The 22,469-nt window shown below is 37.9% G+C and overlaps 1 protein-coding gene across 6 annotated transcripts in view; it reads right to left on the minus strand.

Annotated features, from left to right (window-relative positions):
* ATP1B4 (ATPase Na+/K+ transporting family member beta 4) overlaps window positions 1-22,469 on the minus strand; it is a 541,897-nt gene that overhangs the window by 126,655 nt on the left and 392,773 nt on the right. For all 6 annotated transcript variants that reach the window (XM_044057342.1, XM_044057343.1, XM_044057344.1 and 3 more), the window contains one exon: window positions 8,205-8,300. In XM_044057342.1, the coding sequence (XP_043913277.1) occupies window positions 8,205-8,300 (96 nt within the window). The remainder of the gene's footprint in view (window positions 1-8,204; window positions 8,301-22,469) is intronic.

The raw sequence follows: 22,469 nt of genomic DNA on the forward strand, positions 1-22,469 counted from the left end.
GGAGGAGATAGTCTAGCTTGCTTCAGTGCTGACACCTACAAGACAGATAGATGCATGGCATACAACAGAGGACCAGTTTGAGAACTTATCCCTCTGAAGCCATGTACACATGGTAGCTTTCATGGGCATGTGCAGGAAATGGAACTACATGCCCACAGGAGAAGCTATTGCTGGTCCTCAAATTAGAGAGTGTACATGTCAGCTGCTGGAAAAGTGATTGGGGTAAAATAAAAAAAAAAACCCTGATTGTTGCCTGGATGACAGAATCCTATGACTGATTGTTGCCCCACTGAGGAATAAATGGGTTAATTGACTCTGAGAGCGCTGATGACTGTCGGGTACAGGTGCATACAAAAGAAAAGGATAAAAGAAAAATGTGTGGAACCTCAATGCTGGGATAGGCTACATGGGAGTAGACTGTCAGTGTCTGCAGTTTTGAACAGTACAAGGTCCCCTGCGGGATATGTATGAAGTAATATACAGAGACTTTCCTTCTGCCAAGTATAGCTTCATCTTCACTTCACTTGTAGTAGCAATCCCAGCAATATATTTTTGTTTATGGTTAATCTTTAATAAAGTAAGTGTCAATCAAAGGTAATATACACAATCACAATTCCTGAAATATTTTTCTTCAGATGCTTTTATGTTGCTTGTACTGTCTAGCCAGGATTCAGAAAGGCTTACTGCAATGTGGAAGCCTTAACTTGGAAGGTTTCTGCATTGCAGTAAGCCTTTCTGATTCAGAGACAGCACTCCTGCTACAGTTTTTTTCCCTAGCAGTAGCAACAGTGTGGACAGCAATCTTGCCAGGGATGCCGCATGCTAATGCAGCAATCTGGTGAGTGGCCAATGCTAATTAGCCAAGTGCTCTCCCTCAGCAATGATGGCAGTTCTGGATTAAATCAGCAGTGATTTAGAAAACTGCTCTGTCAAGCTCATTTTTTTCTCTGAGAGAAAAAAAAAACTGAATGTCCTTATCTTTTGACAGTGTTCACCCATTCACTCATACAGGAATAGTTACAATTTGTACCTGTATTACAGGTAAGTATAGTGGAGTTGTGTATATGTGTGAACGTGTCTGCGAGCATGTCTGCAGGGCCATGAATGTAGCTGAATAGGTGTGTGTGTGTGTGTGTGTGTGTGTGTGTGTGTGTGTGTGTGTGTGTGTGTGTGTGTGCGCACGCACATACATGTGTGTGTGCTTCTTTTGGAAGTGCCAATTAATAGTTAGCATGACAAAGATTCTAAATAACACACCAGAAGAAGTAAAGAAACCAGTTTATTGAAAACTTGTTGATGTAATTATGAAGAGGAATATCTGTTGTGGCCCTTCCATTCTGTGCAGTCAATGTTCACCAACTTCATTTAAGAACCTTTTCTCTGGTCACTCAGGCACAGTTGTACAGTGGGTAGTGCTGTTGTCTCACAGCAAGAGGTCTGTTGGCTTGATTCTTTCCTGGGGGTGTCTTCTGTATGGAGTCTGTATGTCCCTCTGTATTTGTTTGGGCTTTCTCTGGGTGCTTTAGTTTCCTCCCACATTCAAAAGACATCCAGTAGGTGGACTGTACACACTAAATTAGCCACAGGTATGAGTGTGTTTGTGTGTGAATGTCATATAGTAGAACAACCATAGCATGGCTAATCACCTGGTGATGTAAACAGTGGCTCTAGATGATTGTCACTGTTAATGTGACGCCCCAATCCCATGTGCAAAAATGAAAAAAGGGGTTGTGGATGGATTCATTTGAAATGTCAGTGCTGTGCATTATGAAAATTCAAGATGGATCCTGAGAAGGACTTTAGGCAGCCAGTAGAAGGGAATCCTAGATTTAGTATTGTGGACTTAGCTAAGCTGGGTAACAGCTGGTCTGAAATGGCTAGTGACAAGATTCATGCTCTGAGAGTATGACAGAAACCGAAGCATGTGGTGCTTGTTAGAATGATACTGAAAAGACAGTCAAGGCAATTATTTGTAATGCATCATTTAAAACAGATTAGATGGTTAAAGAGATAGACCTCTTGGACTCTAAGTTTAGAATAATTATGGATAATTAAGTTTACATATAAAGTGGCTATATAATTCTGTGCGCAATGCTCCTTACCACAAAATGGATAGTAGGTTTGATTACTGGGTTAGGGCTGTAGGGAAGGAATACAGTATTCTGGAGGAAGAATGCAGTCAGATCATTAGGGCCATGCTTACAGCTAGATTTTGGTCAGTGTGAATGACAGTATGGCTTAACATATATTATTTTACATCTAGCCATGTTTTTTATATAAACTGTAATGCACATTGTCCTAAACATTCCTTAGAAGAAGCTGATTTAGAACACGTGTATCACTTGTGCAACAACATACTTCTTTTGGAATGACATCACTACCAAAGCAGACACTGGCTGACCTGATTACTAAGGAAGCCTGCTTACTAGGACTACACACAGACAGAATTAATGTACTGAGATGGAAAGTGGTTAGTCTCATGCCACTATCTGCTCTGATACATGAAGAAGTGGATTTCAGTTGTAGCCCAACTGTATGAAGATGAACCAAGGAAATGAAGCTAGATTGGAAGTGACTTAACAAAATCTGCAGGTTTCTCCTTAGTTATAGTGGAAGGTAAAGTATGCAGAAAAGGACCAGCATTTTATTTACAATAAGGCAGATGGGTCTCTCTGCCTGACTGGGTCGAGAAAGCTGGTAGAGCAGAGAACTTATTCCATTCTCATCTATTTGACAGTATGCATAGATATGGAGGGGGCTGTGCACTTAAAAATTATTGCTAATTTTTTGTTTAGCCACTGTTACACAGGTAAAATACAATTTACAAATGCATAACTTATTTGCAGTTCTTTTATAAGAAAACTCAATAAAGTTTATTGTATTGTAAAGTGTGTTGAACATTAAAAGTTTTTTTGTTTTTTCTTTTTAGAATGGAGCGGCATTGATTTCCCATCCAGACTGCTTTTTTTTTTTTTTTCCTTTTTGGAAACATTAATCATAAGCATTTATTTAGGATAATGGTATATCAGATATCATATCCGTGTTCACTTCCCGTATCTTTCAGTAACCATCTGCATGCAACATTCTGCTTCTTTTTCCTTCTGCGCTCTATGAAATACTTTATCCATTTTATTAACTGAAGTTGCTGTCAGTCTTCTCTGCTGTTTTGGTGTACCTGATATATATGTATATATTTTTTGTTTATTTGTTTCATGGTATACACATTTACTTTGGAGAGAGTTTAGCTGCTTCTTTGAAATCAGATTTAATTTCACCCATTCCATTCATTGTACTTGCTAATTTATTATTAGTACATTTCTTGGGCACAATTCTATTTTGTTCATATCATCCCTTTTAAAAGCTAGTATTCTTGTTATGATTTAGCTTGATGGTGGCTGTATATAATGGGAACCATGCTATTAATGTTTTAATAGTTCTAGTACGAAATTTAAGCTACCAGTGTTTATTGTCTTGCCAGGTTAGTTGATGGAACACTGACAAACACAAATATTCGGGGTATTATGACATGATATTAAGATAATAATTTGTGGGAGTTTGCCTGTTTTGTTAAATGTATGAATGTGATCAAGAGACCTTTTATCATGTTTCTTAATAATAAAGTAAGTATAACTTTATACTTTTGTCCAATGCCAGACACTGTAGTGAAGTAAACAAATTCTGTTACCAGGCAACAACAAATATTCTTGGAAAAAAAAAAATTTACCGATTTTATTAAAAAGCATGAGTTTATCTGACCCGTACCTACCCTCCCCAAGTGCATCACGCCCATATACTATGGAGACCATAACCACTTGTTCTGGTGTAGTGTTCCTTAGTGCCATATCTGCATACCTTAGTATACCTGGAAGAATGTAAACACTAGTAACAGATTCTGTAGCAATCCTTTCAGTACATTGATTATAGATTACAGAAAAATATAGAAAACAGACTTTAATGGAAGACACCCAACCCTGGTAACAAGTCTGCCCATTTATAACCATTTACCTACTGAATAACCAAAGTATTTGGCTTATTCAATAGGCTAGCTCCTCCCAACTCCAAATGTACAGGAAATAATTTCACATCTTACTGTTTAGTGCTGTATCATCTTACATTATTCTACATCATTTTATATTGTATTACACAAGAGTTCATCATCTTTCCAAGTAATAACCTGTAAACTCTCTGTGAAATGCACCATGACCTTCAGTATTGTGATCACCTGATAATGTTATATAGCTATTTAACTGTTTAATTTAAATAACATCACCTTTTATTTTGTTGAAAATATGTCTATGGCCCAGATATTCTTGCAATGAAGTAATAGTTACAGTTGCAGCTCTGTGTGTCAAGTAGGCTGATCAAAATTAAGTAATTACTGGATCATAAGAAATGATACATAACTTTACCTGAAAATTAATTTAAAGAAAATAAACAAGGATTTTAAGATGAACTCTTCAACAGCTACTGAGTCTGAATAGAATTCCAAACTTAATGTTTTAGCTGGCTACTTTCATTCTGTTTGACAGTCCTATAACCACCTAAGTCATAGTTCCTGTGTGCCTATACCATGTCATTTTATTATCGCAATGTGTTACATATTTTTCAAAACTTCTTAAACATATAATGAGAATGGCATTCACACCTTTTTTCAGTTGAGGGTAAATGAGTACAATTTTGATTCTTCTAGAACAGCTGTAGTGATGCAGCATCTCCCTTGTGGCCAGCCCAGCCACAATCCACTTCTCAACTCCCACTCCCCCCAATATGCTGCTATACAGTTGATAGGCCACTGCATGCTATGAGGCATGGTCGAAGACCATAGTTGCCTCATTTCTAGATGGTGATGCTATCCATGTCTACTCAAATTCCTTACCCACTGACTATTCTGAGTCCCAGTCTCCACCAGCATTTCAAAGAATGTTCTGTCAACCTCAACATGGCAATCCCACTCCTCGCCCTAAAGACAGGTGAGTAAGCTAAACCTCATTATCCCACTGTTCTGTTACCTTCTTACAGGTGCCAAAGCTGATAAAAGAACATAGGCGAAGATTCCGCCCTTGTATGGCAATGCAGCTCTCAAGAACTCATGTATCCAAACAGTCTCTACATTGCCATAAGTGCAGAATATGTGAAGAATTTGGAAGCTTCAATAGATTTAAAGTGTACTTCCTTCAGATGATTCAGAGCTGTTGCATTGTTAATCCAGCAGAGTTAGAATTGTTACATAATACAGATATCATTCCTGACTGTTTCATGCATTAAAAATAAAGTGTAAATAAATCCCAGTGGCAGATGTCATAAAGAAAATGTACTATTCTTCCCTAACTTGACTGGAATTCCTTATAGCAGCAGTGCTTATGAGTAGATAAACTTAACATTCATGCTTAAAAGGAAATCAGCTTTGCAATCCATGAAAAAAGGGAAGAGTGCTGCTGTAAAACTGACTCATATACGCTCGAGACCTATCTTTCACTGTAATCAATACCCAGCAGCCTAGAAAGTACCCGATAAAAGACATAATGCAAATGATTCTCCATAGCCTGGTTATTTATAAACTTAATTACTAAAGATTTTTTTTTTAAACTGTTTATGTTTTGCTGTGACTACTTCCTTATAGCATGGCATGTGCAGAATAGTGCTACTTATATGATCATTGCCGCTTGTCATTAGGATCACATTACTTCCCTTTTTATATCTCTGTACTTGCTTCCGCAGAACCTCCAAATTAAACATTTACTTACTAAAAATAGTTTAGGACATTCTGTATAGTGTTTCTGCTTTTCTTCAAATGTCTCAGAAATTGCATATCCAGAATATCTGACCTTCCACAAGGTAATACACCAGTAAATTCCAGGTATCACTGACAAAGTATATTTCTCGTTTCTGTTTATTATCCCACTATTCAATTCAAGTTTCTAGTGCAATTCAGTTGATGCAGATAACTTAAACTTGGCATTTAACATTCTGTATGTTTTTTTTATTCTCAGTGTTTACTGCATTGGTGTACTATGTACTGTGCTCAAACATTTGTATTTATGTGCATTTGTACATCACCCTGAGACTTCAGCAAACAAAGCAAAGACAAAGCAAAGTCTAGAGGCATTAATATTAAAAATATTAATGCATTGTTAACTAAGTGAAATAATTTTTATGTTTCTACCTGCCATTGTAAACAAATTGCAGCCTTACAAAAAATGTAATATACTAGAAGTATTAAAGTGAAAACTCACTTGCCTTGCAGCTCTGTGTTAACATGCTCATTGTGATTTAATGTTTTGACCACAAACATTAAAAAACACTATATACTTTATTTCAGTAAAACCAATGCTCAGGAGCATTGCATACACTGTACCTGGACATATTGTGTGACACTGAATATCTGCTGTCTTCCATTCTGTTATAAATATAGCAAGTGTGAAAGCCAGCAGACTTTAGCGCTAGGCAGTGTCCAACAGGCATGGCACCTGCCATGCTAGCAACAGTCAGTTTTATTCAAACAAAATTCAGCACTTGTTGGGCATATATTTAGAGCAATTGGGCTTAAACACTTAACCGGTGGTCTGGGGTACAAGTCTGGGAGCCACCGAGTAATCACCATTCCCCTTCAATGGGCAACCAAATTAGATGATATAATTAATCAGTTCTCTGACGCATTTTAATTTCACAGGGTTAAATCTGTTAATGCATTAACCAGATTTACCATCTGAAACCAAATTTATGCATCTTAACCTCAGTTTTGAAATGTGATTTTGTTGCATTAGATTCCAGCAAACTGTTATGCAGTAATTATATTTACCTTGGATATCTCTGTGATTACCCTCAGGTATTGTATTGAATAATCACATTTTGCCGTTGTAGTTTTGAACATCTGCAGTATACGAAAAATAGCAGATATTTTATGATTACAGGAAATGAGTCTATATGAATGTGCAGGATTGAAACAGACTGTAAGTAATCTATTAAACCTTACTGCACAGTAATGACCCAGACACTTGCACTATAATTGTATAATTCAAGAAACAAAAGCATCAAACCCACCTAATGTGACATCATGTACCCCCCATGCTAATCCAGAATGAGCTAATAAATTCTTGATGTGCTAAAAATTAGTTCAAACTAAATGGTAAAAATATAGAATCATCAATTCTGGTAGACGATCCTACTTCAAATTATACAATCTAGTTAATGCACATCTATAAAATGAAATGTGGTTAGGGACCTAGGTACTTGGGTTGATATATTTCTTTTGACCATCATGTAACAATGGTTGTCAGAAAAGCCTTTTACTTTGCCCAGCTAATAGCCAACAGAATGTCATTGAGGTCTAAAGAGGTAATTACTCCCTTATACATTGATCAGACTAATTATCAAATACAATGCCCCATTTTGGAATAATCTCATTAAACATATCAAACAATTAGAAAGCCCCCAAAGAATCCTGACCAAAAGATCACAAGGTCCCTAAGCTATCAAGAGAGGCCGTAAGCTCTATCCCTTTATTTAGTGTTTAACAGACTTTTGACGGGAGATATGTGTCTTGCTTACCTTGCTATTAGAGACCCAACTGTCCTGGGCCTCCAGTTTCTTGAAAAACAGGGACCTAAATCTTCACCAACAGATAAAATAAACATAGTAGAGGGACATGTTTATAACCCAGCATCTCCCAAACCTATGGAGTAAACTCCCCCTACAAATTAAGCTGTGTGACTTACTATCTTCCTTTTAATTTAAACTAGACAACTGGATGGGTATCCATAAATTTACTCCAGGATTGTCTGGTATGGCCCTCATGGAGAAAGCAGATGTTACCTGAGGGAGGGTGCTAGCAAGGAGAGAATGGTTATGAGACCCAGTGGCCTTGGAAAATTATGACTCTATGAATTTACACAACAGAGAAAGACAGAGAGAGAACATGATTTCAGTGCTACTAATGTTATAATTTAATTCTTGCATGAAGGAAAAAGAGGCAAATGACCAGGCAAAGATCAGTGTTTGAATCAGTGGATCTGGTGTGACTGAACATGCATAGTCCTCATCACTAATCTATGATTTCTGACAGCGTTAAGACTTTCAATAGTTGTTCTGAATGAGGTACTCTAATATGAAATCAGAAGTTACTCTAAAGTTTATTAGCAAGTACAGATTTTAGGTGCACACTGACAAGCAATGTAACAAGAAAACTGCAAAAAATCTTTACTTACATGTATCAGTTTTCCATAGTATGGGAAGTACATCAGTTTAAATGTCCCATTTCCTGGATACAATGCCAGTTCTTCAATGGCAGTTTCATCACCTCTCTGGGAAAATAAATAAGATAATTTCTTGCAGATCTATAATATGTTCCAGTGGGGATGCTAGGCTTTCAGATTATTGTAAATTATTCAAAATATATACAACTCAGCAAGAAAATTAACATACATAATTTCATTTATTTTTGCTTATCTGTGCTGTCAATTTCCATTTTAGGCCCTGACTAACAACTTATGTTTGATTTGAAACTGAAAAGTAAAATGAAAAACTGCATTTGATCAATTAACTGAAAAAATAAAATAAAATAAATGCTTTATGCCCCACCTTTACCACTGACACAGGAAGCTACACGCCTGAATTCCTACATCTATTATACTCAATTTTTAGCTCACTGCACCTTTGGGGCAAGAAGAAAATCACCCCCTTGCACTGACATGGAACTTTCAGCAACATTTTCAGTGAAGTGATCAGATCAACTTCATTCAACCAAACTGTGGCTAACCAAATGACCAACTCCCATTCTTATCTAAGTGATCAAGGTATTAGATCAAGTTAAGACTACAGATGCTGTTCACATGGATTTCCGCAAGACCTTGTCACACAAGCATTCACTCTCTGAAATACTAATTAGCAAACTCTCAACCCAGGGTTGGATTCCAGATCAATAACTTGCAAACGATCATAACAAATGAACTGGCATAAATTCTAATGGAGAGGATTCTAGAAGAACGAAACAATATCCAGTACCAGGGCTGGTCAGTTACATCACAAGGCATATGGGGTAGAGGCAGTGGAGTGGATGATTCAAAAATCTGCAACAGAAGTAAATACACAAAAGTTATAAGTATGAAAAGCCAATAGGCATGATTAACGGAATGGCCAAAAATGCTAACACTGGATTATCTGCAAAAAAACTACAAAGTAACATTTTTTTTTTGTAAAAAGCAGCATTGGGTGGTGCAGAGGTTAATGTTGTCGCCTCACAGCAAGAGGTTCTACAGTTCGATTCTAGGCTGGGTGCCATCTAGGCGGAGTTTGCATGTTCTCCCTGTGCTTGCGTGGGTTTCTTCCAAGTGCTCCGGTTTCCTCCCACATTCCAAAGACATGTGTCTAGAGCATTTCTCCCCGGGGCTCCCCTGAAAATAGGCTCTGCACTAGTTGGACTTTCCCGGTCAACAAATGCTAAATAAATAAAAGAGTAATAAATACAGCTATAGGGCAGCAACAACAGCAAGCATTTATCAGAGCCAGTGGTTGCTTATATTTCTTGCAGTAGCATTTAACACTGCTGTTTTGAAGTTTCTTGTCACAGTGAGAACAACTCTTTCAGTTTGAATCTGAAGATTGTCACGCATACCATTTATAAGTGGCGGTGTGGAAACATCTTCATGTTTTAAATTCTAGGTGGATTACTGACAAATTAAATTTACACTTATTAACTTTGTCGCTTTACATTATCTCTGTCTTAGAATTTCAGCAAATTGATTTTCTGATGATACATAAAAGCACAGTGAAACTCAGAAGGGAATTTCCAAAGCAAAAGTAAAATCTCTTTGAAGGGAAACAACAATATTTTGATTGTGATCTAAAAACTGAGAGCTGTACTTTATGAGGTAGTCTGACAAAAAAAAAAGAACATCTTTATTTTTAGGTGGAGGACTTCCGCATATGTAGGTGTGTGTTGTGTAGGTGTGGGTGGTTTTTGAGGTTTAGTGATTGTGTTGACAACCGCTCTGGTGCCAGATATACTGGCCTGTGGGGGAGAGAGCTTGGACTCTAGGTTCCTAATGTAATTGCATCTCTCACAAATTGTGTCCTTAGGTGGTAGTAGTAGATGGTTGTCCATGTACATAAGGCAGTTGCTACACTGTCTCAGGATGCCTATATCAACCAGACTGGCAGGAAACTGTAGGAAATTGTCCATCCATATTTGTGAGAATCTGAGGGAGAAATGCCAGGGAGAGCTAAGGAGTTGGCCTAAAGCCCAAGTGATTAAACCAAAACTAAGAGCTTAGAATAACACTTAACAATTTAGACAGGCTGTAAACAAGCAGTAATAAAAGCAACAGAAATGATCCAATTGAACACTTTAGAGAACAGGCAGCAAGTAGCAGGAAAGTGTATTTTTTTCTATAAAGTAAAAAGGGAGAGAGCAGGAACAGAAGATAATTCAAGGTTAAGGGACTTAGGGGTTTTGCCTTCCCAAATTATCTCTGTATTAGGTAGAATGAGCTAAAGAAATGGGACTGGGAGAAGTGTCCCAGATCAAATTTACAGTAGGGGTGGGCAGCTGCAAAAGCCACCAACTTTAAGAACACAACAGCAATAGGGTGGGGGAGGGAGAAAAAAGTTTCAGCAACATCAGAAAACAAAATTCTGCCAGAAATAGATAAATAATTCAGTCAAGCAAAAATAAAAACTGTGCAGAACTCTGAACAGTTAAAGTGTCAAAAATACACTTATCAGCTCTATATTCCACATTGTTTGAGAAGCACTCTCAGTCAGAAAACAAGGAGATTCGAACAGTGATATGCAGGAATTTACAAAATGGTAATGTTTTTATACCAGCAAGACATAAGTCAAGCCTTAAAACAATCAGATAACACAAAAGCTTTTAGACTAGTTTTACCAACTTTAAGAACACAACAGCAATAGGGTGGGGGTGGGAGAAAAAAAAGTTTCAGCAAGGTTAGAAAACAAAATTCTCCAGCAAATATATAAATAATTCCGTCAAGTAAAAATAAAAACAGTGCAGAACTCTGAACAGTTAAATGTGCCAAAAATATATTTATCAGCTCTGTATTCCAGATTGTTTGAGAAGCACTAACAGTCAGAACACAAGGAGATTCTAGCAATGATATGCATGAATTTACAAAATGGTAATTTTTTTATACCAGCAAGACAGAAGCCAAGCCTTGAGACAATCAGATAACACAAAAGCCATCAGGCTAGTTTTACTAACTTTAAGAACACAACAGCAATAGGGTGGGGGTGGAAAAAAAGTTTCAGCAAGATCAGAGAATACAATTCTGCTAGTAAATATATAAATAATTCAGTCAAGCAAAAATAAAGACAGAGTAATTCCTGAAGCTGGAAGCCAGTGAAAATTAACATAGAAATGTTTTTATATACTGATTCCATACTTAATTAAAGAAAAGGTATTTTATGGATATTTGTTTTTGACGTTTAAATGTGTGCTGGGAAATTTTATGTCTCAGCAGTGGACACATATAAAATCCTGTGGAACAGATGGTATGGAAGGTTGTTTAACATGTTTGCCCCCATCATTCAATGCAATCTTTTATGACTCAATCTTATTAGAAGATTTCCTTACCTTACTAATAAGGTGATCCCGCAGAGCAAATTTTTCCTTCAGGTTCTAAATTATTTGTGTTGGCTAAAAGAAATGGCTGTATTGTATACTGGAGTCAACATATGCATGTGTTTAATATTAATGTTGCTCTTACCTTGATAGCTGTCTGCTGACTTCTGACTGCACCTACTGTTATTCTCATTGTAACTGCTCTGAAACCTGATATTGTACCCCATCCTTCTAACTCTCTCTTTTCATATGTTTTTGGAGCTTTTCTCCCCAGGACTCCATTGAAAATGGGTTCTTTTGGCCCAATGGACTATCCTGGTAAACCAACTGCAAATAAATAAATAAATAAAATAAATAATTTTTGTGTTCTCATCCAGACCCCAGGCTATCGTAATTCTCCTTTCTCTGCCCATATTCCTCACATCAGAGAACAGCATGTTTCATTTGGTATGTGTAGCTCTAAATAACTCTCTGAACTAGGAACACTGACCCAAGTGACTCTGTTTGATTAACATCACAAGCATCTGCAGGAGCAGCCTGTGTAAAGAAGAATGATAAGTTATAGCTTGCTCACTTGTTCCGGGGGAGGGGGAGTATCAGGAAGTGCAACACCAGAATGATGGAAATGAAGACCAAAACAGAGTTGTAGCTGAAGTGGGAGGGCAAATGAAAAACATGTCAGCATGTAGGTGAGGTCATCTCTCTCTCATGTCTCCACTGAATACACACACACATGGGTGATATCAGATTGCATATCAGTGGGGGGAAAGAGCTTAAATGACAAGCCTGGTATGAGCAGTATATATATGAAACTGCAGAAAATTTGGCTCTACTTTGCCATTCACAAAGTCATTTTCCAGTTTCATTCCCCCCTCTGCTGAGCAGCCCCATCTAGGGGTTAGTAGAGGGCTTATACCACTCTCCACTTCTGCTTTTCTCCCTGCCAGTAGCCCCACCCATAGGGAGATACCAAGAATGGAAAGCAGGGCAACTGGAGGAGGGGATGTTCAGCAGCTAATAGCCTACTGCTGCATCAGTGCCAAAATAAATAAGTAAGCAAGTAAATAAATACAGCTAAAGTTATGGGAAAGTTCATCTCCGGCCTGGGAAGTGATCTGTGATAATGTCATATCACACTGCTAAAAAGAACTCTACAACATGACTGAGCAGTTTAGGAGAGTAAACAGTGAACAAAAAAATTGAAGCATAAACTACAATGGAGTACAGTTTATAGGGCTAAACTGGTCTCACATTAAGTGATGACATTTTCCATTAGAAGGATCGTGAAACCTCTGCTGCTCTGGATGGAGATGTACACAGCAGGTGGTGTCTACCAGGTTATGATTCACCTAATCATTTACTGATGAATTCTCTCTGCCACATACTCATGATTTTTAGCAATGTCTTCACTTTATTTAGAGGCATTTTTGCAGCTACTTCCCCATGATATAGAGTTTCATTGCTTGTTATGTTTACTTTGTGGGGCCTTATAGGTAAGCTTGTTGCCTTTTAAAAAAAAGCTTACAATTTCACCTAAAGAAATGGTTCTTTGTGGAAAAGTGAATGAGTATGGAAGGTACAACAGCGCATGACTATTGCTACATCATAGGTTGGCAGGACTGACCTGTGAATTTTGGGCTATGGGAGGGTAGAAACCAAATATATATTATAAACATCTCAAAGAATATTTGCTTTATTTAATTGGACATTAAGAATGGGCTCCAACCAATGTTTACTGAGTGGCAACAGTTATAAAGCAAACAACAGAAAGAGTGGAATAATGAAAAAAGTAAATAAGGAGTAGATCTGAAAATTACTTGTGTTTTCTAGTGTCACCAGTTCATAGGTGTTTACTAGGCTAACAACCACAAGGGCCTTTTTAACCCTAGCCATGCAACCCAAATCTCTGACAAGTTCTGATACCCTTGATAAGTGTAAGTATAGACCTGGTAAATGAACTATTTACAGGTTACCTCTGTCCATTAGAGACAAAGGTGCCAAACCAGGGATGAATTTCCGGTTTCCCATCCAGTTGTCCAAGTTGCATTTGAACTGGATCAGGGAGGAACTCTGCTTCACATGGATGGGGAGTCTGTTCCATAGACATTATAGTCTCTGGGATACATACCTATCTCTCCAGCAGGTCCTACTTATATAACAGGCAAGGTTTAAGTCTTTACATCGGGTAATTCTGGTACTGTTTGTTTTGTGGATATGCAAGAGTTCCATCAGAGTGGGGTCTGACAATGCCCTGTATGCCAGGCATAGATCTCCCCTCAAAAACCTGTAGGAGACAGAATACAGAGATAGGGCCTTGAGGTGGTCTGCATAGGACATATCACTTATGCCCTGTATTCTTTTAGTGAGGAACGTCTGTGGACATTTCAATTGTTGGATATCCCTGGTTAGGTACATACCAAAGGGGATGCTGTACTCAATGATAGGTATGATGAATGTCAAAAACAGTGGAACAATGGCTTCCTTAGACTTAGATGCCATACCTTTGTTTACAAGTTGCGCAACATAGAATGATTTCCTCACCACTGTAGACATGTTATGATCAAAGGCTAGATTACTGTGTGTGTCTCTAAGTCCCTGACTACTGAATCAACTCTAAGGGATGTGTTGTCAATATGATAGTTACCAGGGATGGATGACTTCCCAAAGGATAGTATTATGCATTTCTTGCCATTCAGTTTTAGTCCATGGCTCTGACACCAGTTGTTGGTCTGTGTCAGCCCTTCCTGGAGAACATTGTGTCAGTGTGAGATTCAGTGACAGCTCTTAATTTGCAATCATCTGCAAATTTAGTCAGCCAGAGACCACTGAAATTGGCCTTGACTTCTGAGAAGTAAATGCCAAAAAGTAGCAGTCCAAGGACTGATCCCTGAGGGACTCCACTTGTGAATGGCCTCTTTGCAGAGGTGGACTCCCCAATTCTAACTTCCTGGGTTCTGTCTGTGAGCCAGGTGGCTATCCACCAGGTGACATACAGGTTTGTACCTAACCTCTTGAGTTTGTCAATAATACCCGAGTGGGGTATTGTGTAAAATGCCTTGGCCAGGTCAAGGTAGGCAGTGTGAACTATTTTGCCCTCATCCACTGCTTTGATGACCTTCTCAAAGAAGTCCACCAGACTGAGTAGGCATGATCTGCCCTTGAAAAAACTAAAACTGGGTTGGGTCCAGTGTCTGGAGGTTTACTATATCTCTATTGATCGCCTCCATGATAATTCTTTCCATGATTTTACATACTAGTGTCAAAGCAGTCTATGTGTGTGTGTGTGTGTGTGTGTGTGTGTGTGTGTGTGTGTGTGTGTGTGTGTGTGTGAATGCTCACGTGCATGTGTGTGTGTGTGTTTGTGTGTATGTATTTGTGAGTGTGTGCGTGCGCATGCTCACATGTGCATACGCTCACATGTGCATGTGTGTGCGTGTGTATGCTCACATGTGCATGTGTGTGTGTGTGTGTGTGTGTATGTGTGTGTGTATGTAGTTGTGTGTGTGTGCATGCTCACATGTGCATAAGTGTTCGTGTGTGTGTGCATGTTCACATATGTATACATGTTTGTGTGTACGCATGCGCACTCATGCTCACATGTGCATATGAGTGTATGCGCAGGTGTGTGTGTGTGTGTGTGTGTGTGTGTGTGCATGCTGACATGTGCATATCTGTGTGTGTGTGTGTATATGTGTATATACTTGTGTGTGTGTGCATGCTCACATGTGCATAAGTGTTTGTGTGTGTGCATGCGTGTTCACATGTTTATACATGTTTGTGTGTGTGCTCGTGCATGTGAGTGGTCTCACGTACATACGTGTGTGTGTGATGTGTAGATGTTTCTAAAATGTCAGAAAATATCATAGCAGAGGGCAAACAAAGCGATAACATGGTAACTCAGAAAGGATATTTGACTAGTTATGGGCATTTAGAATTTAAAACCTTTGGGATGGATGCTAATTATACCCTTGATTGCCAAGATACCCATTCTGTGAACTTCTTGTTTTGCATAACCCTGCATTCCTTATAGGATATGTAATGTGACTTAATGCTTCTGTGTTTCCTGGCATTGCTGTGGAAATCACAGGAGTGTCTACCACAAACCTGAATCGATACTCCTCGCCCTGATATGTTCCTTTTACATCCAAGTTGAATAAAGTTTAAAATTAAAATGGATCTGTAGTTATACATTTTGGGGAAAGATGGCAACCGTTGGTACCCTAGCTCAAATGACTGTGTTTTAGACGACCAACCTGTCACTGATTCCGTGATTTGGATATGGACTTGAAAACTTTCAAAATTTTAACTTTTGGACCACTTGTTTGATTTTCCGGCTTTGTGTTTGACTATTCATCATCAGCTGAGGAGTGACTAGGAGTGCTCTATCACACTGTGCATTAATATCCAAGGTGTGATCATACTGCTTACTGGACAGATGTGTTTTTCAGCTATTTTTTCGAGAATGAGATTGCTGTCATTACTAGCTTCCTTGCAGCTTGACAGGTTTGCATATGATAATGCTCACTGATTCCTCTTGCTACTTACTGTTTATTTTGTATCCTGGAAGTCTATAGTGTTTTGGAAAGTATCTTCAGTATTATTTGGATCACCTGTAATTTGCTTCCTGCCACATGCTGCTTTGATCATTACTGGATTTTGGATGCTTTGTCCTTGGACTATGATACTGACCAGTTTTCTTTGGCTTCATATTTCAACATTTTACTTTGAAGAATTTACTGCTTACTTCAAAACTTTAATTTTCAATTACTTACTCTATATTTATTTAAAATTTTACATTTCTCTGTGTTATATGGTGGTGCTCTAGTGTGAATATTCCTTTTATCATTTGCTTTATTCACTTGCTTTGTAATTTATTGTATTTTTATATTAATTGGTTTGTGTTATGCATGGTTATAAGCTTACGAAACTTGACTGACTGATCGACTGCTTGATTGATATGGAGTTAGTAAAATATGATAAATCAAGCATGTACAGTAATGAGAGAAGTAAGTATTAAGAGCCAAGGACAGTGGGCAATATAAGAAAATTCATTACCAGGAGAAGGCAAGTTATAAGCTATATCATGCCTCAATACAGACATCTGGCAAGAGCACACCTGAAGTACTGCATACATTTCTGGAAAACCCATCTTTTCAAATACAAAAATAGAATGGAAGCAGTCTAAAGAGGGCCAAGTCAGATGGAGAAAGATCTGTACCAGAGGCCACATGAAGATATCGGGAAGGAGCCGAATATGTATATTGTACAGAAAAGGATGGCGATATAATTTGTGGTAGAATAGATATCGCTACACAAAGTCCACTAAGCTGCCATATTTCAAAAATTCACAAGCACAAGCCATTTTGAGCAACTGACACTTTCTTTGCTTTTTTATATCCCTAACTTATGCTCATAGCCATGTGTTTAGTTCATATGAACAGCTATAATACTGTTTCTTTTTAATTACTGAGGTAATGTGTGTTAAAAAAAGAATATCCATGGTTGGCATACCCATCTTTCATTTGCCTCATTCTTACCTGAAGTCACAAACTTTTTTAAAGCACGATATGACTTCATCATAGAAGATCACCTGAAGTCCCAAAACACTATTTTTGTAACAGAAGGGATATGTTACGATATGTACCTATCATGCTAATATGTCATGTTTACCTGCGGATGAAGGCTTTGTTCCTTTGAGGTACCATTTGTTCTGTGAAGGAACAGGAGATCAAGAGGGTTTGATCTTCATGGCTTAAAAGGCTAGACACAATCACCATGGAGGAATCTAGAAGAGATGGACTGCACAGAAGGGACTACTAGTCTGTACTGAGAACTAAGATTTTTGAGGTATCTCAAGTTGAATTTATTTATTTATTTATTATTTGTTTACTGGGAAAGTCAGACTTGGAACGAAGCCAATTTTCAGTGCAGGCCCAGGGAGAAATGCTCCAGACACATGTCTTTGTAACGTGGGAGGAAATGGGAGCACCCGGAGGAAACCCACATGAACGCAGAGAGGACATGCAGACTCCGCACAGAAGGCACTCCCACCAGAGAACCCCTTGCTGTGAGGTAACAACGCTACCACTGCACCACTGTGCCACCCATATGAATGATATATTTAGACAAATATACTCCAAAATGTGCATATTCAATAACTGGTCTCTTGAGTCACAAATAAAGGGGAATTAAGACTTCTTTGGATCTAAAGGGGATTCCTCTGGAAATTAGATGAAACAGATATAAGCCTTCAAAACTACTATGTAGACACAATGGTCAAACAGTAAGGAATTATCAGAAACAGTGCCTAGATCCCTTTTGACAATGTCTGATTTGAGGGGTGGGACACCTATATGGTATGGGAAAATGTTTTGCTTATCAGAATGAAATATGCTAATTTTTTTCACATTTAATTTGTGGCCATTGTCCTTGTATCAGCTATTAACATGGTCTAATCCATTTCATAGCAATTGTGAGTCAGTGGAAGATCAAATAATACCCAGTTTACAGTCATCTGTTTAGATAACCATAGGTCAATAGTGCTGGCCTGAAGATCTTGGGAATAGATGTCAAATAGGAAATACCCTAACAATAAGCCCTGTGGTACACCACTGGTAACTTTTTTGCTTTCAAAAGTGACACCTATGACTCTAACCACATGGGTTCTGTCAGACTACCAATTAGCTAGCCGCCACACAATATAAGGATTTACATTAAGATTTAAAATTCTGTCAATGATGCCTGCATAAGAATAGTGTCAAAGGCCTTGGCCAGGTCCATATATGCTTTATGTACTGCACATTGACTGTTCACTGCACTGGTTACTTTTCAAAGAAATTAATGAGGTTAAAGAGGCAGGACCTTCCTTTGACAAAGCTGAATTGATGAGCATTCATGGTTACAACACTTTCAATATCCAAATTAATGAGGTCTGATATAATATGCTCCACAGCTTTAGATATGAGACTTTTACGACTAATGGGTCTACAGCTACCAGGGTGCATAGTTGGCCCACCCTTGTGTAATGGCATTACAATAGCAGTTTTTCAGGCTTCAAGAATGTAACCAGTGGAGAGGCTTAGATTAAAGACGTTAAGCATGTGTTCAAATAGGCAATATTTGGTGCAACCTGGTATGTTATCAGGACCCATGAATGAGGTGTTCTTTCTTTTTCAGAGTGAGAAGTGCAGTCAGCAAGTTAATAAGCTAAAATCTGAGACAAGAAGTTTACTGTATGAAATAAGACAGTAATAAAATCACAATAGTATAATTAGGTTGTATAACAAGAAGGCACAAAAAATATATCAACAAATCAAATATATACAAACATGTTCATTTGAGGTATTTCATATACAGAGATTTTTTTTAAACACTGTGTTAGACACATGGATCTATCTTCTTGAGGTGGTAATTAATTTATAAGCAGTGAGGGATTGAAAGAGGCAGAGACAAACACAGGGAAATGCTAGCAAGGAGCAGAATGACACCGACTTTTAAGTACAGCTGATACCCAAAACAATATGGAATAAGATACAGTAGACTGCGTGGACCAATTAATTATTAGCCACTTTCAATGTCCATACATCACTGACTGTGACTATGACAGGACACAGTTATTAGAATGAGATCATCTTTGGTGTATTTTGTCTTTTTTCTTCTGTCAGTTTTCCAGTGTCACTGCCAGAAGACAAGCTATCTGCATCTGCCAAAGATAGTAGGTACCAAAGCAATGTCTAACCTGTGGGGCTAGCACTTATTTTAACTACAGGCACCAGTGTAGGGATAACATTGTGTACTGGGCAGACTCTGTAACTGAACCCAGAGCTCCAGGAGTACAAAAGTATCTGGATTTTTTGTCAGATCCTAATACTTTGCATATAAACCAAAGTTATCCCTTGACCATTAACAGTTTTACACTGAAAGAAATTAATGAATAGTGGCAGTTAACATATCATTGCAAACTCAGCTGAATGTATTCCTGTCATATAACTGTTAGTACATCATTCAACAATGTAGTATATTGGTGGATAGCTGGTACCAAGGCAAGATGTCAGTTTTAGCCAATAGTGATAACAGTTTTAGAATGAGCTGGGGCTGCTAAGTTTGACTGGACTGATAGGATGAAATGTCCATTGAAATGCCTATGGTGAGACTTGGTACTGTCTGTGCAGTTACAGGAGAAATCAAAGGGCCCAGGCAGGGTCAGCATTACAATGTTGTGAGAGCGTGAGGGACATCTTCAAAAAAGTTGTAGAGGCAAGGCCACTATGCAAGCCAGCCACATCATGACATGTTGCATTGCTGAGCTATGGAAAACTGCCCATTTGCAAAATGGTGGCCCATGGCCCACCTATTCTTCACCCAATAATTTTAATTAATTTCATTGTTTTCTTCAGTAGAAGAAGAGATTTTGCCTAACTTGCTCTTTTGTATGCTGTCAAGATTCTGTATATGTTTCTCTATCTCATATCCCATAGCTACTTTCCATTTGTCTCATGATCTCTAGAACCCATCACCATTTTCTTTCTTCACCATCCATTTTGGTAGTCTGTTACATTTATGCACTACCCTCTCTGTGAAGAACTTTCTCAGAATTAAAGGACGTTGTGTTCCTTCAGCTTGCTTCCTGTGGCTTCTCTTTCCTCTTCTTCCTTCCTGCTCAGGTGAATCCCTTCAGAACTTCCTTGTATAATCTTTTTTTCCTAACAACTTTATTGAATTATCACTTGTGACACAGGCAAATTTACATTCATACAAAAGTATTCACACTACAATTAACATAACAAACATTTTACTTCACATATATTGCTATATTTAATATAACCTAACCAACATTACATAAATGATTCAATTCCTACCTTTTTTTCTTTTTTTTTCAAATAAGAAATATCTTTATTAAACTATCACTTACTACATAGGCAATCATACATTTATACAAATGAAAACAAACCACACCGACACAATCCTAGTTACAAGCATTTTACATCACAATCCATACTGACACACTCCCAGTTGCAAACATTATACATAGCTTATAATCTACCCAATCTTTTTCAGTAAAACATTACATAGCTCATTTAAGTCCTGCCACCTTTTAAACCTCATTCCTCCCTTGTATGTATTGTTCCCACAATTCCCATTTTTTTCTTATGTAGTTTGCTCCTACCCTTTTCTAAATATCTCAGTTCCAGTTGTTTTATCTCTCTTACTATATTCACTACTTCTAGTATAGTTGGTTTAGATTATGATTTCCATTTTCTAGTAATTCCTTTTTTGGCAGCCACCATTATTAGACAAAGCAAGGTCTTACCACACCTAGGCAATTCCGATTCTGTATCATAGCTCAGAAAAATCATCTCCCTCGTCAGACCAATCTGCTCACCCAGCATCTCCAACAGTGCATCCCGCAGTCTGCCAATTCACTGCATTCCTAGAAAAGATGTTGCCAATTACCTCTTTCTTCCGTGTCACACATCCAACATTTGCTGTCTGCCTGAGGAAAATTTTTTTTGAGTCTATTTGGGGTATAAAAATATCTATGTAAACATTTCCAGCCAAAAATCCTAACTCTTCTAGATTTTGTCCATATTTGGGAGATATACAAATATTCTTCCATTGTTTCTTTGTGAATTGATTATCCAATCTCTCTTCACTGATTGATTCCTATAGCTGTCATGCAATATTTTATATGCTCTACTAATTATTCCTTTTTTAATGGCAGCTTCTGTTCTAGATTCTATTAAAAACTCTACTAGTGCTGGTCTTTCATTTAGGACTACCCTATTTCTTTCTCTTTGCCTATACTCCGATATCAATCCCTGATAGGGAAGGCAATCTCTAATCTGCAGTCTAAATAAAGTCCTGGCTTCTTCCTATTCTAGAATCTTTCTCTCCCTAGTTTTGCTCCAAATACCTTGCTTCCTTTGCCAGTTTTCTCCAGTAAATTCCAGCCCCATCTTGCCTATTGTCTGTATCCCTAACTGCAGTCATCCCTATCAGCAGAATCTCCTTCCTCCATTCCCATGTTGGCTTACTTCTTAGAATACTTCCTGCTACTGTATGGATATAATATTCAATATGATTAATGTTATTTTTCTTAAAGGTCTGCATCCAAAATCCTAGACTCTTCTTGTTTCTTGAGCTTCCCCCGTTTCATCATCATCCCTTTCTACTTTGAATTATAGTTTTCTGCTTGTGCTATGTATAGGAGTCTTAGCTATGTAGCTCTGAAATACCCCTTCAGATTGAGTAACCTCAAGCCGCTCTGTTCTACTGCAAAAATCAGCTTATCCCACTTGACTCTTGCCGTCTTTCCCTCCCAGATTGGTACCCACAACTTCTCTGGTTGATAAAAATATGCCTGAACTGTGTATAAGACAAAAGGTACTAAAACATTTTAACTGCTTGCATCTTACTATCCATGTAACAAAGCTTCCATTTTCTCAGTTTTTGCATTATCATTTGTTTAGTCTTGTCCCACATATCCTTAGATGCCACACTAGAATAATTTTTAATCCATACTCCTAAATATTTCATTTTATCATGTCCCCATAAATATGGGTATTCCTGAACCAGTTAATGTGTGGGTACATAATTTACCACTATTACCTTTGTTTTAGCTTCATTAAGTTTGTATCCTGAAAAGATCTGAAGCTGTCTCAAAATGTTTCACAACACTGTAATGTCTTTTTCTGGTTTTGTCAGATACAAAATAATATCATCTGCAAATAAAGCCAGCTTTTCTTGACTACCATGCCAATTATATCCTTGAATTTCTGAATCCTTTATTTTCTTTGCCAATGGTTCTAAATATAATGCAAATAACAAAGGGGAAAGAGGACACCTCTGCCTGGTTCCTCTGCTCAAGTAGAAATTATCAGAGAGAACTCTACCC

Source organism: Protopterus annectens, chromosome 15.part0 (genome assembly GCF_019279795.1).
Source record: "Protopterus annectens isolate FY-2018-M chromosome 15.part0, PAN1.0, whole genome shotgun sequence".
NCBI lineage: Eukaryota > Metazoa > Chordata > Ceratodontiformes > Protopteridae > Protopterus > Protopterus annectens.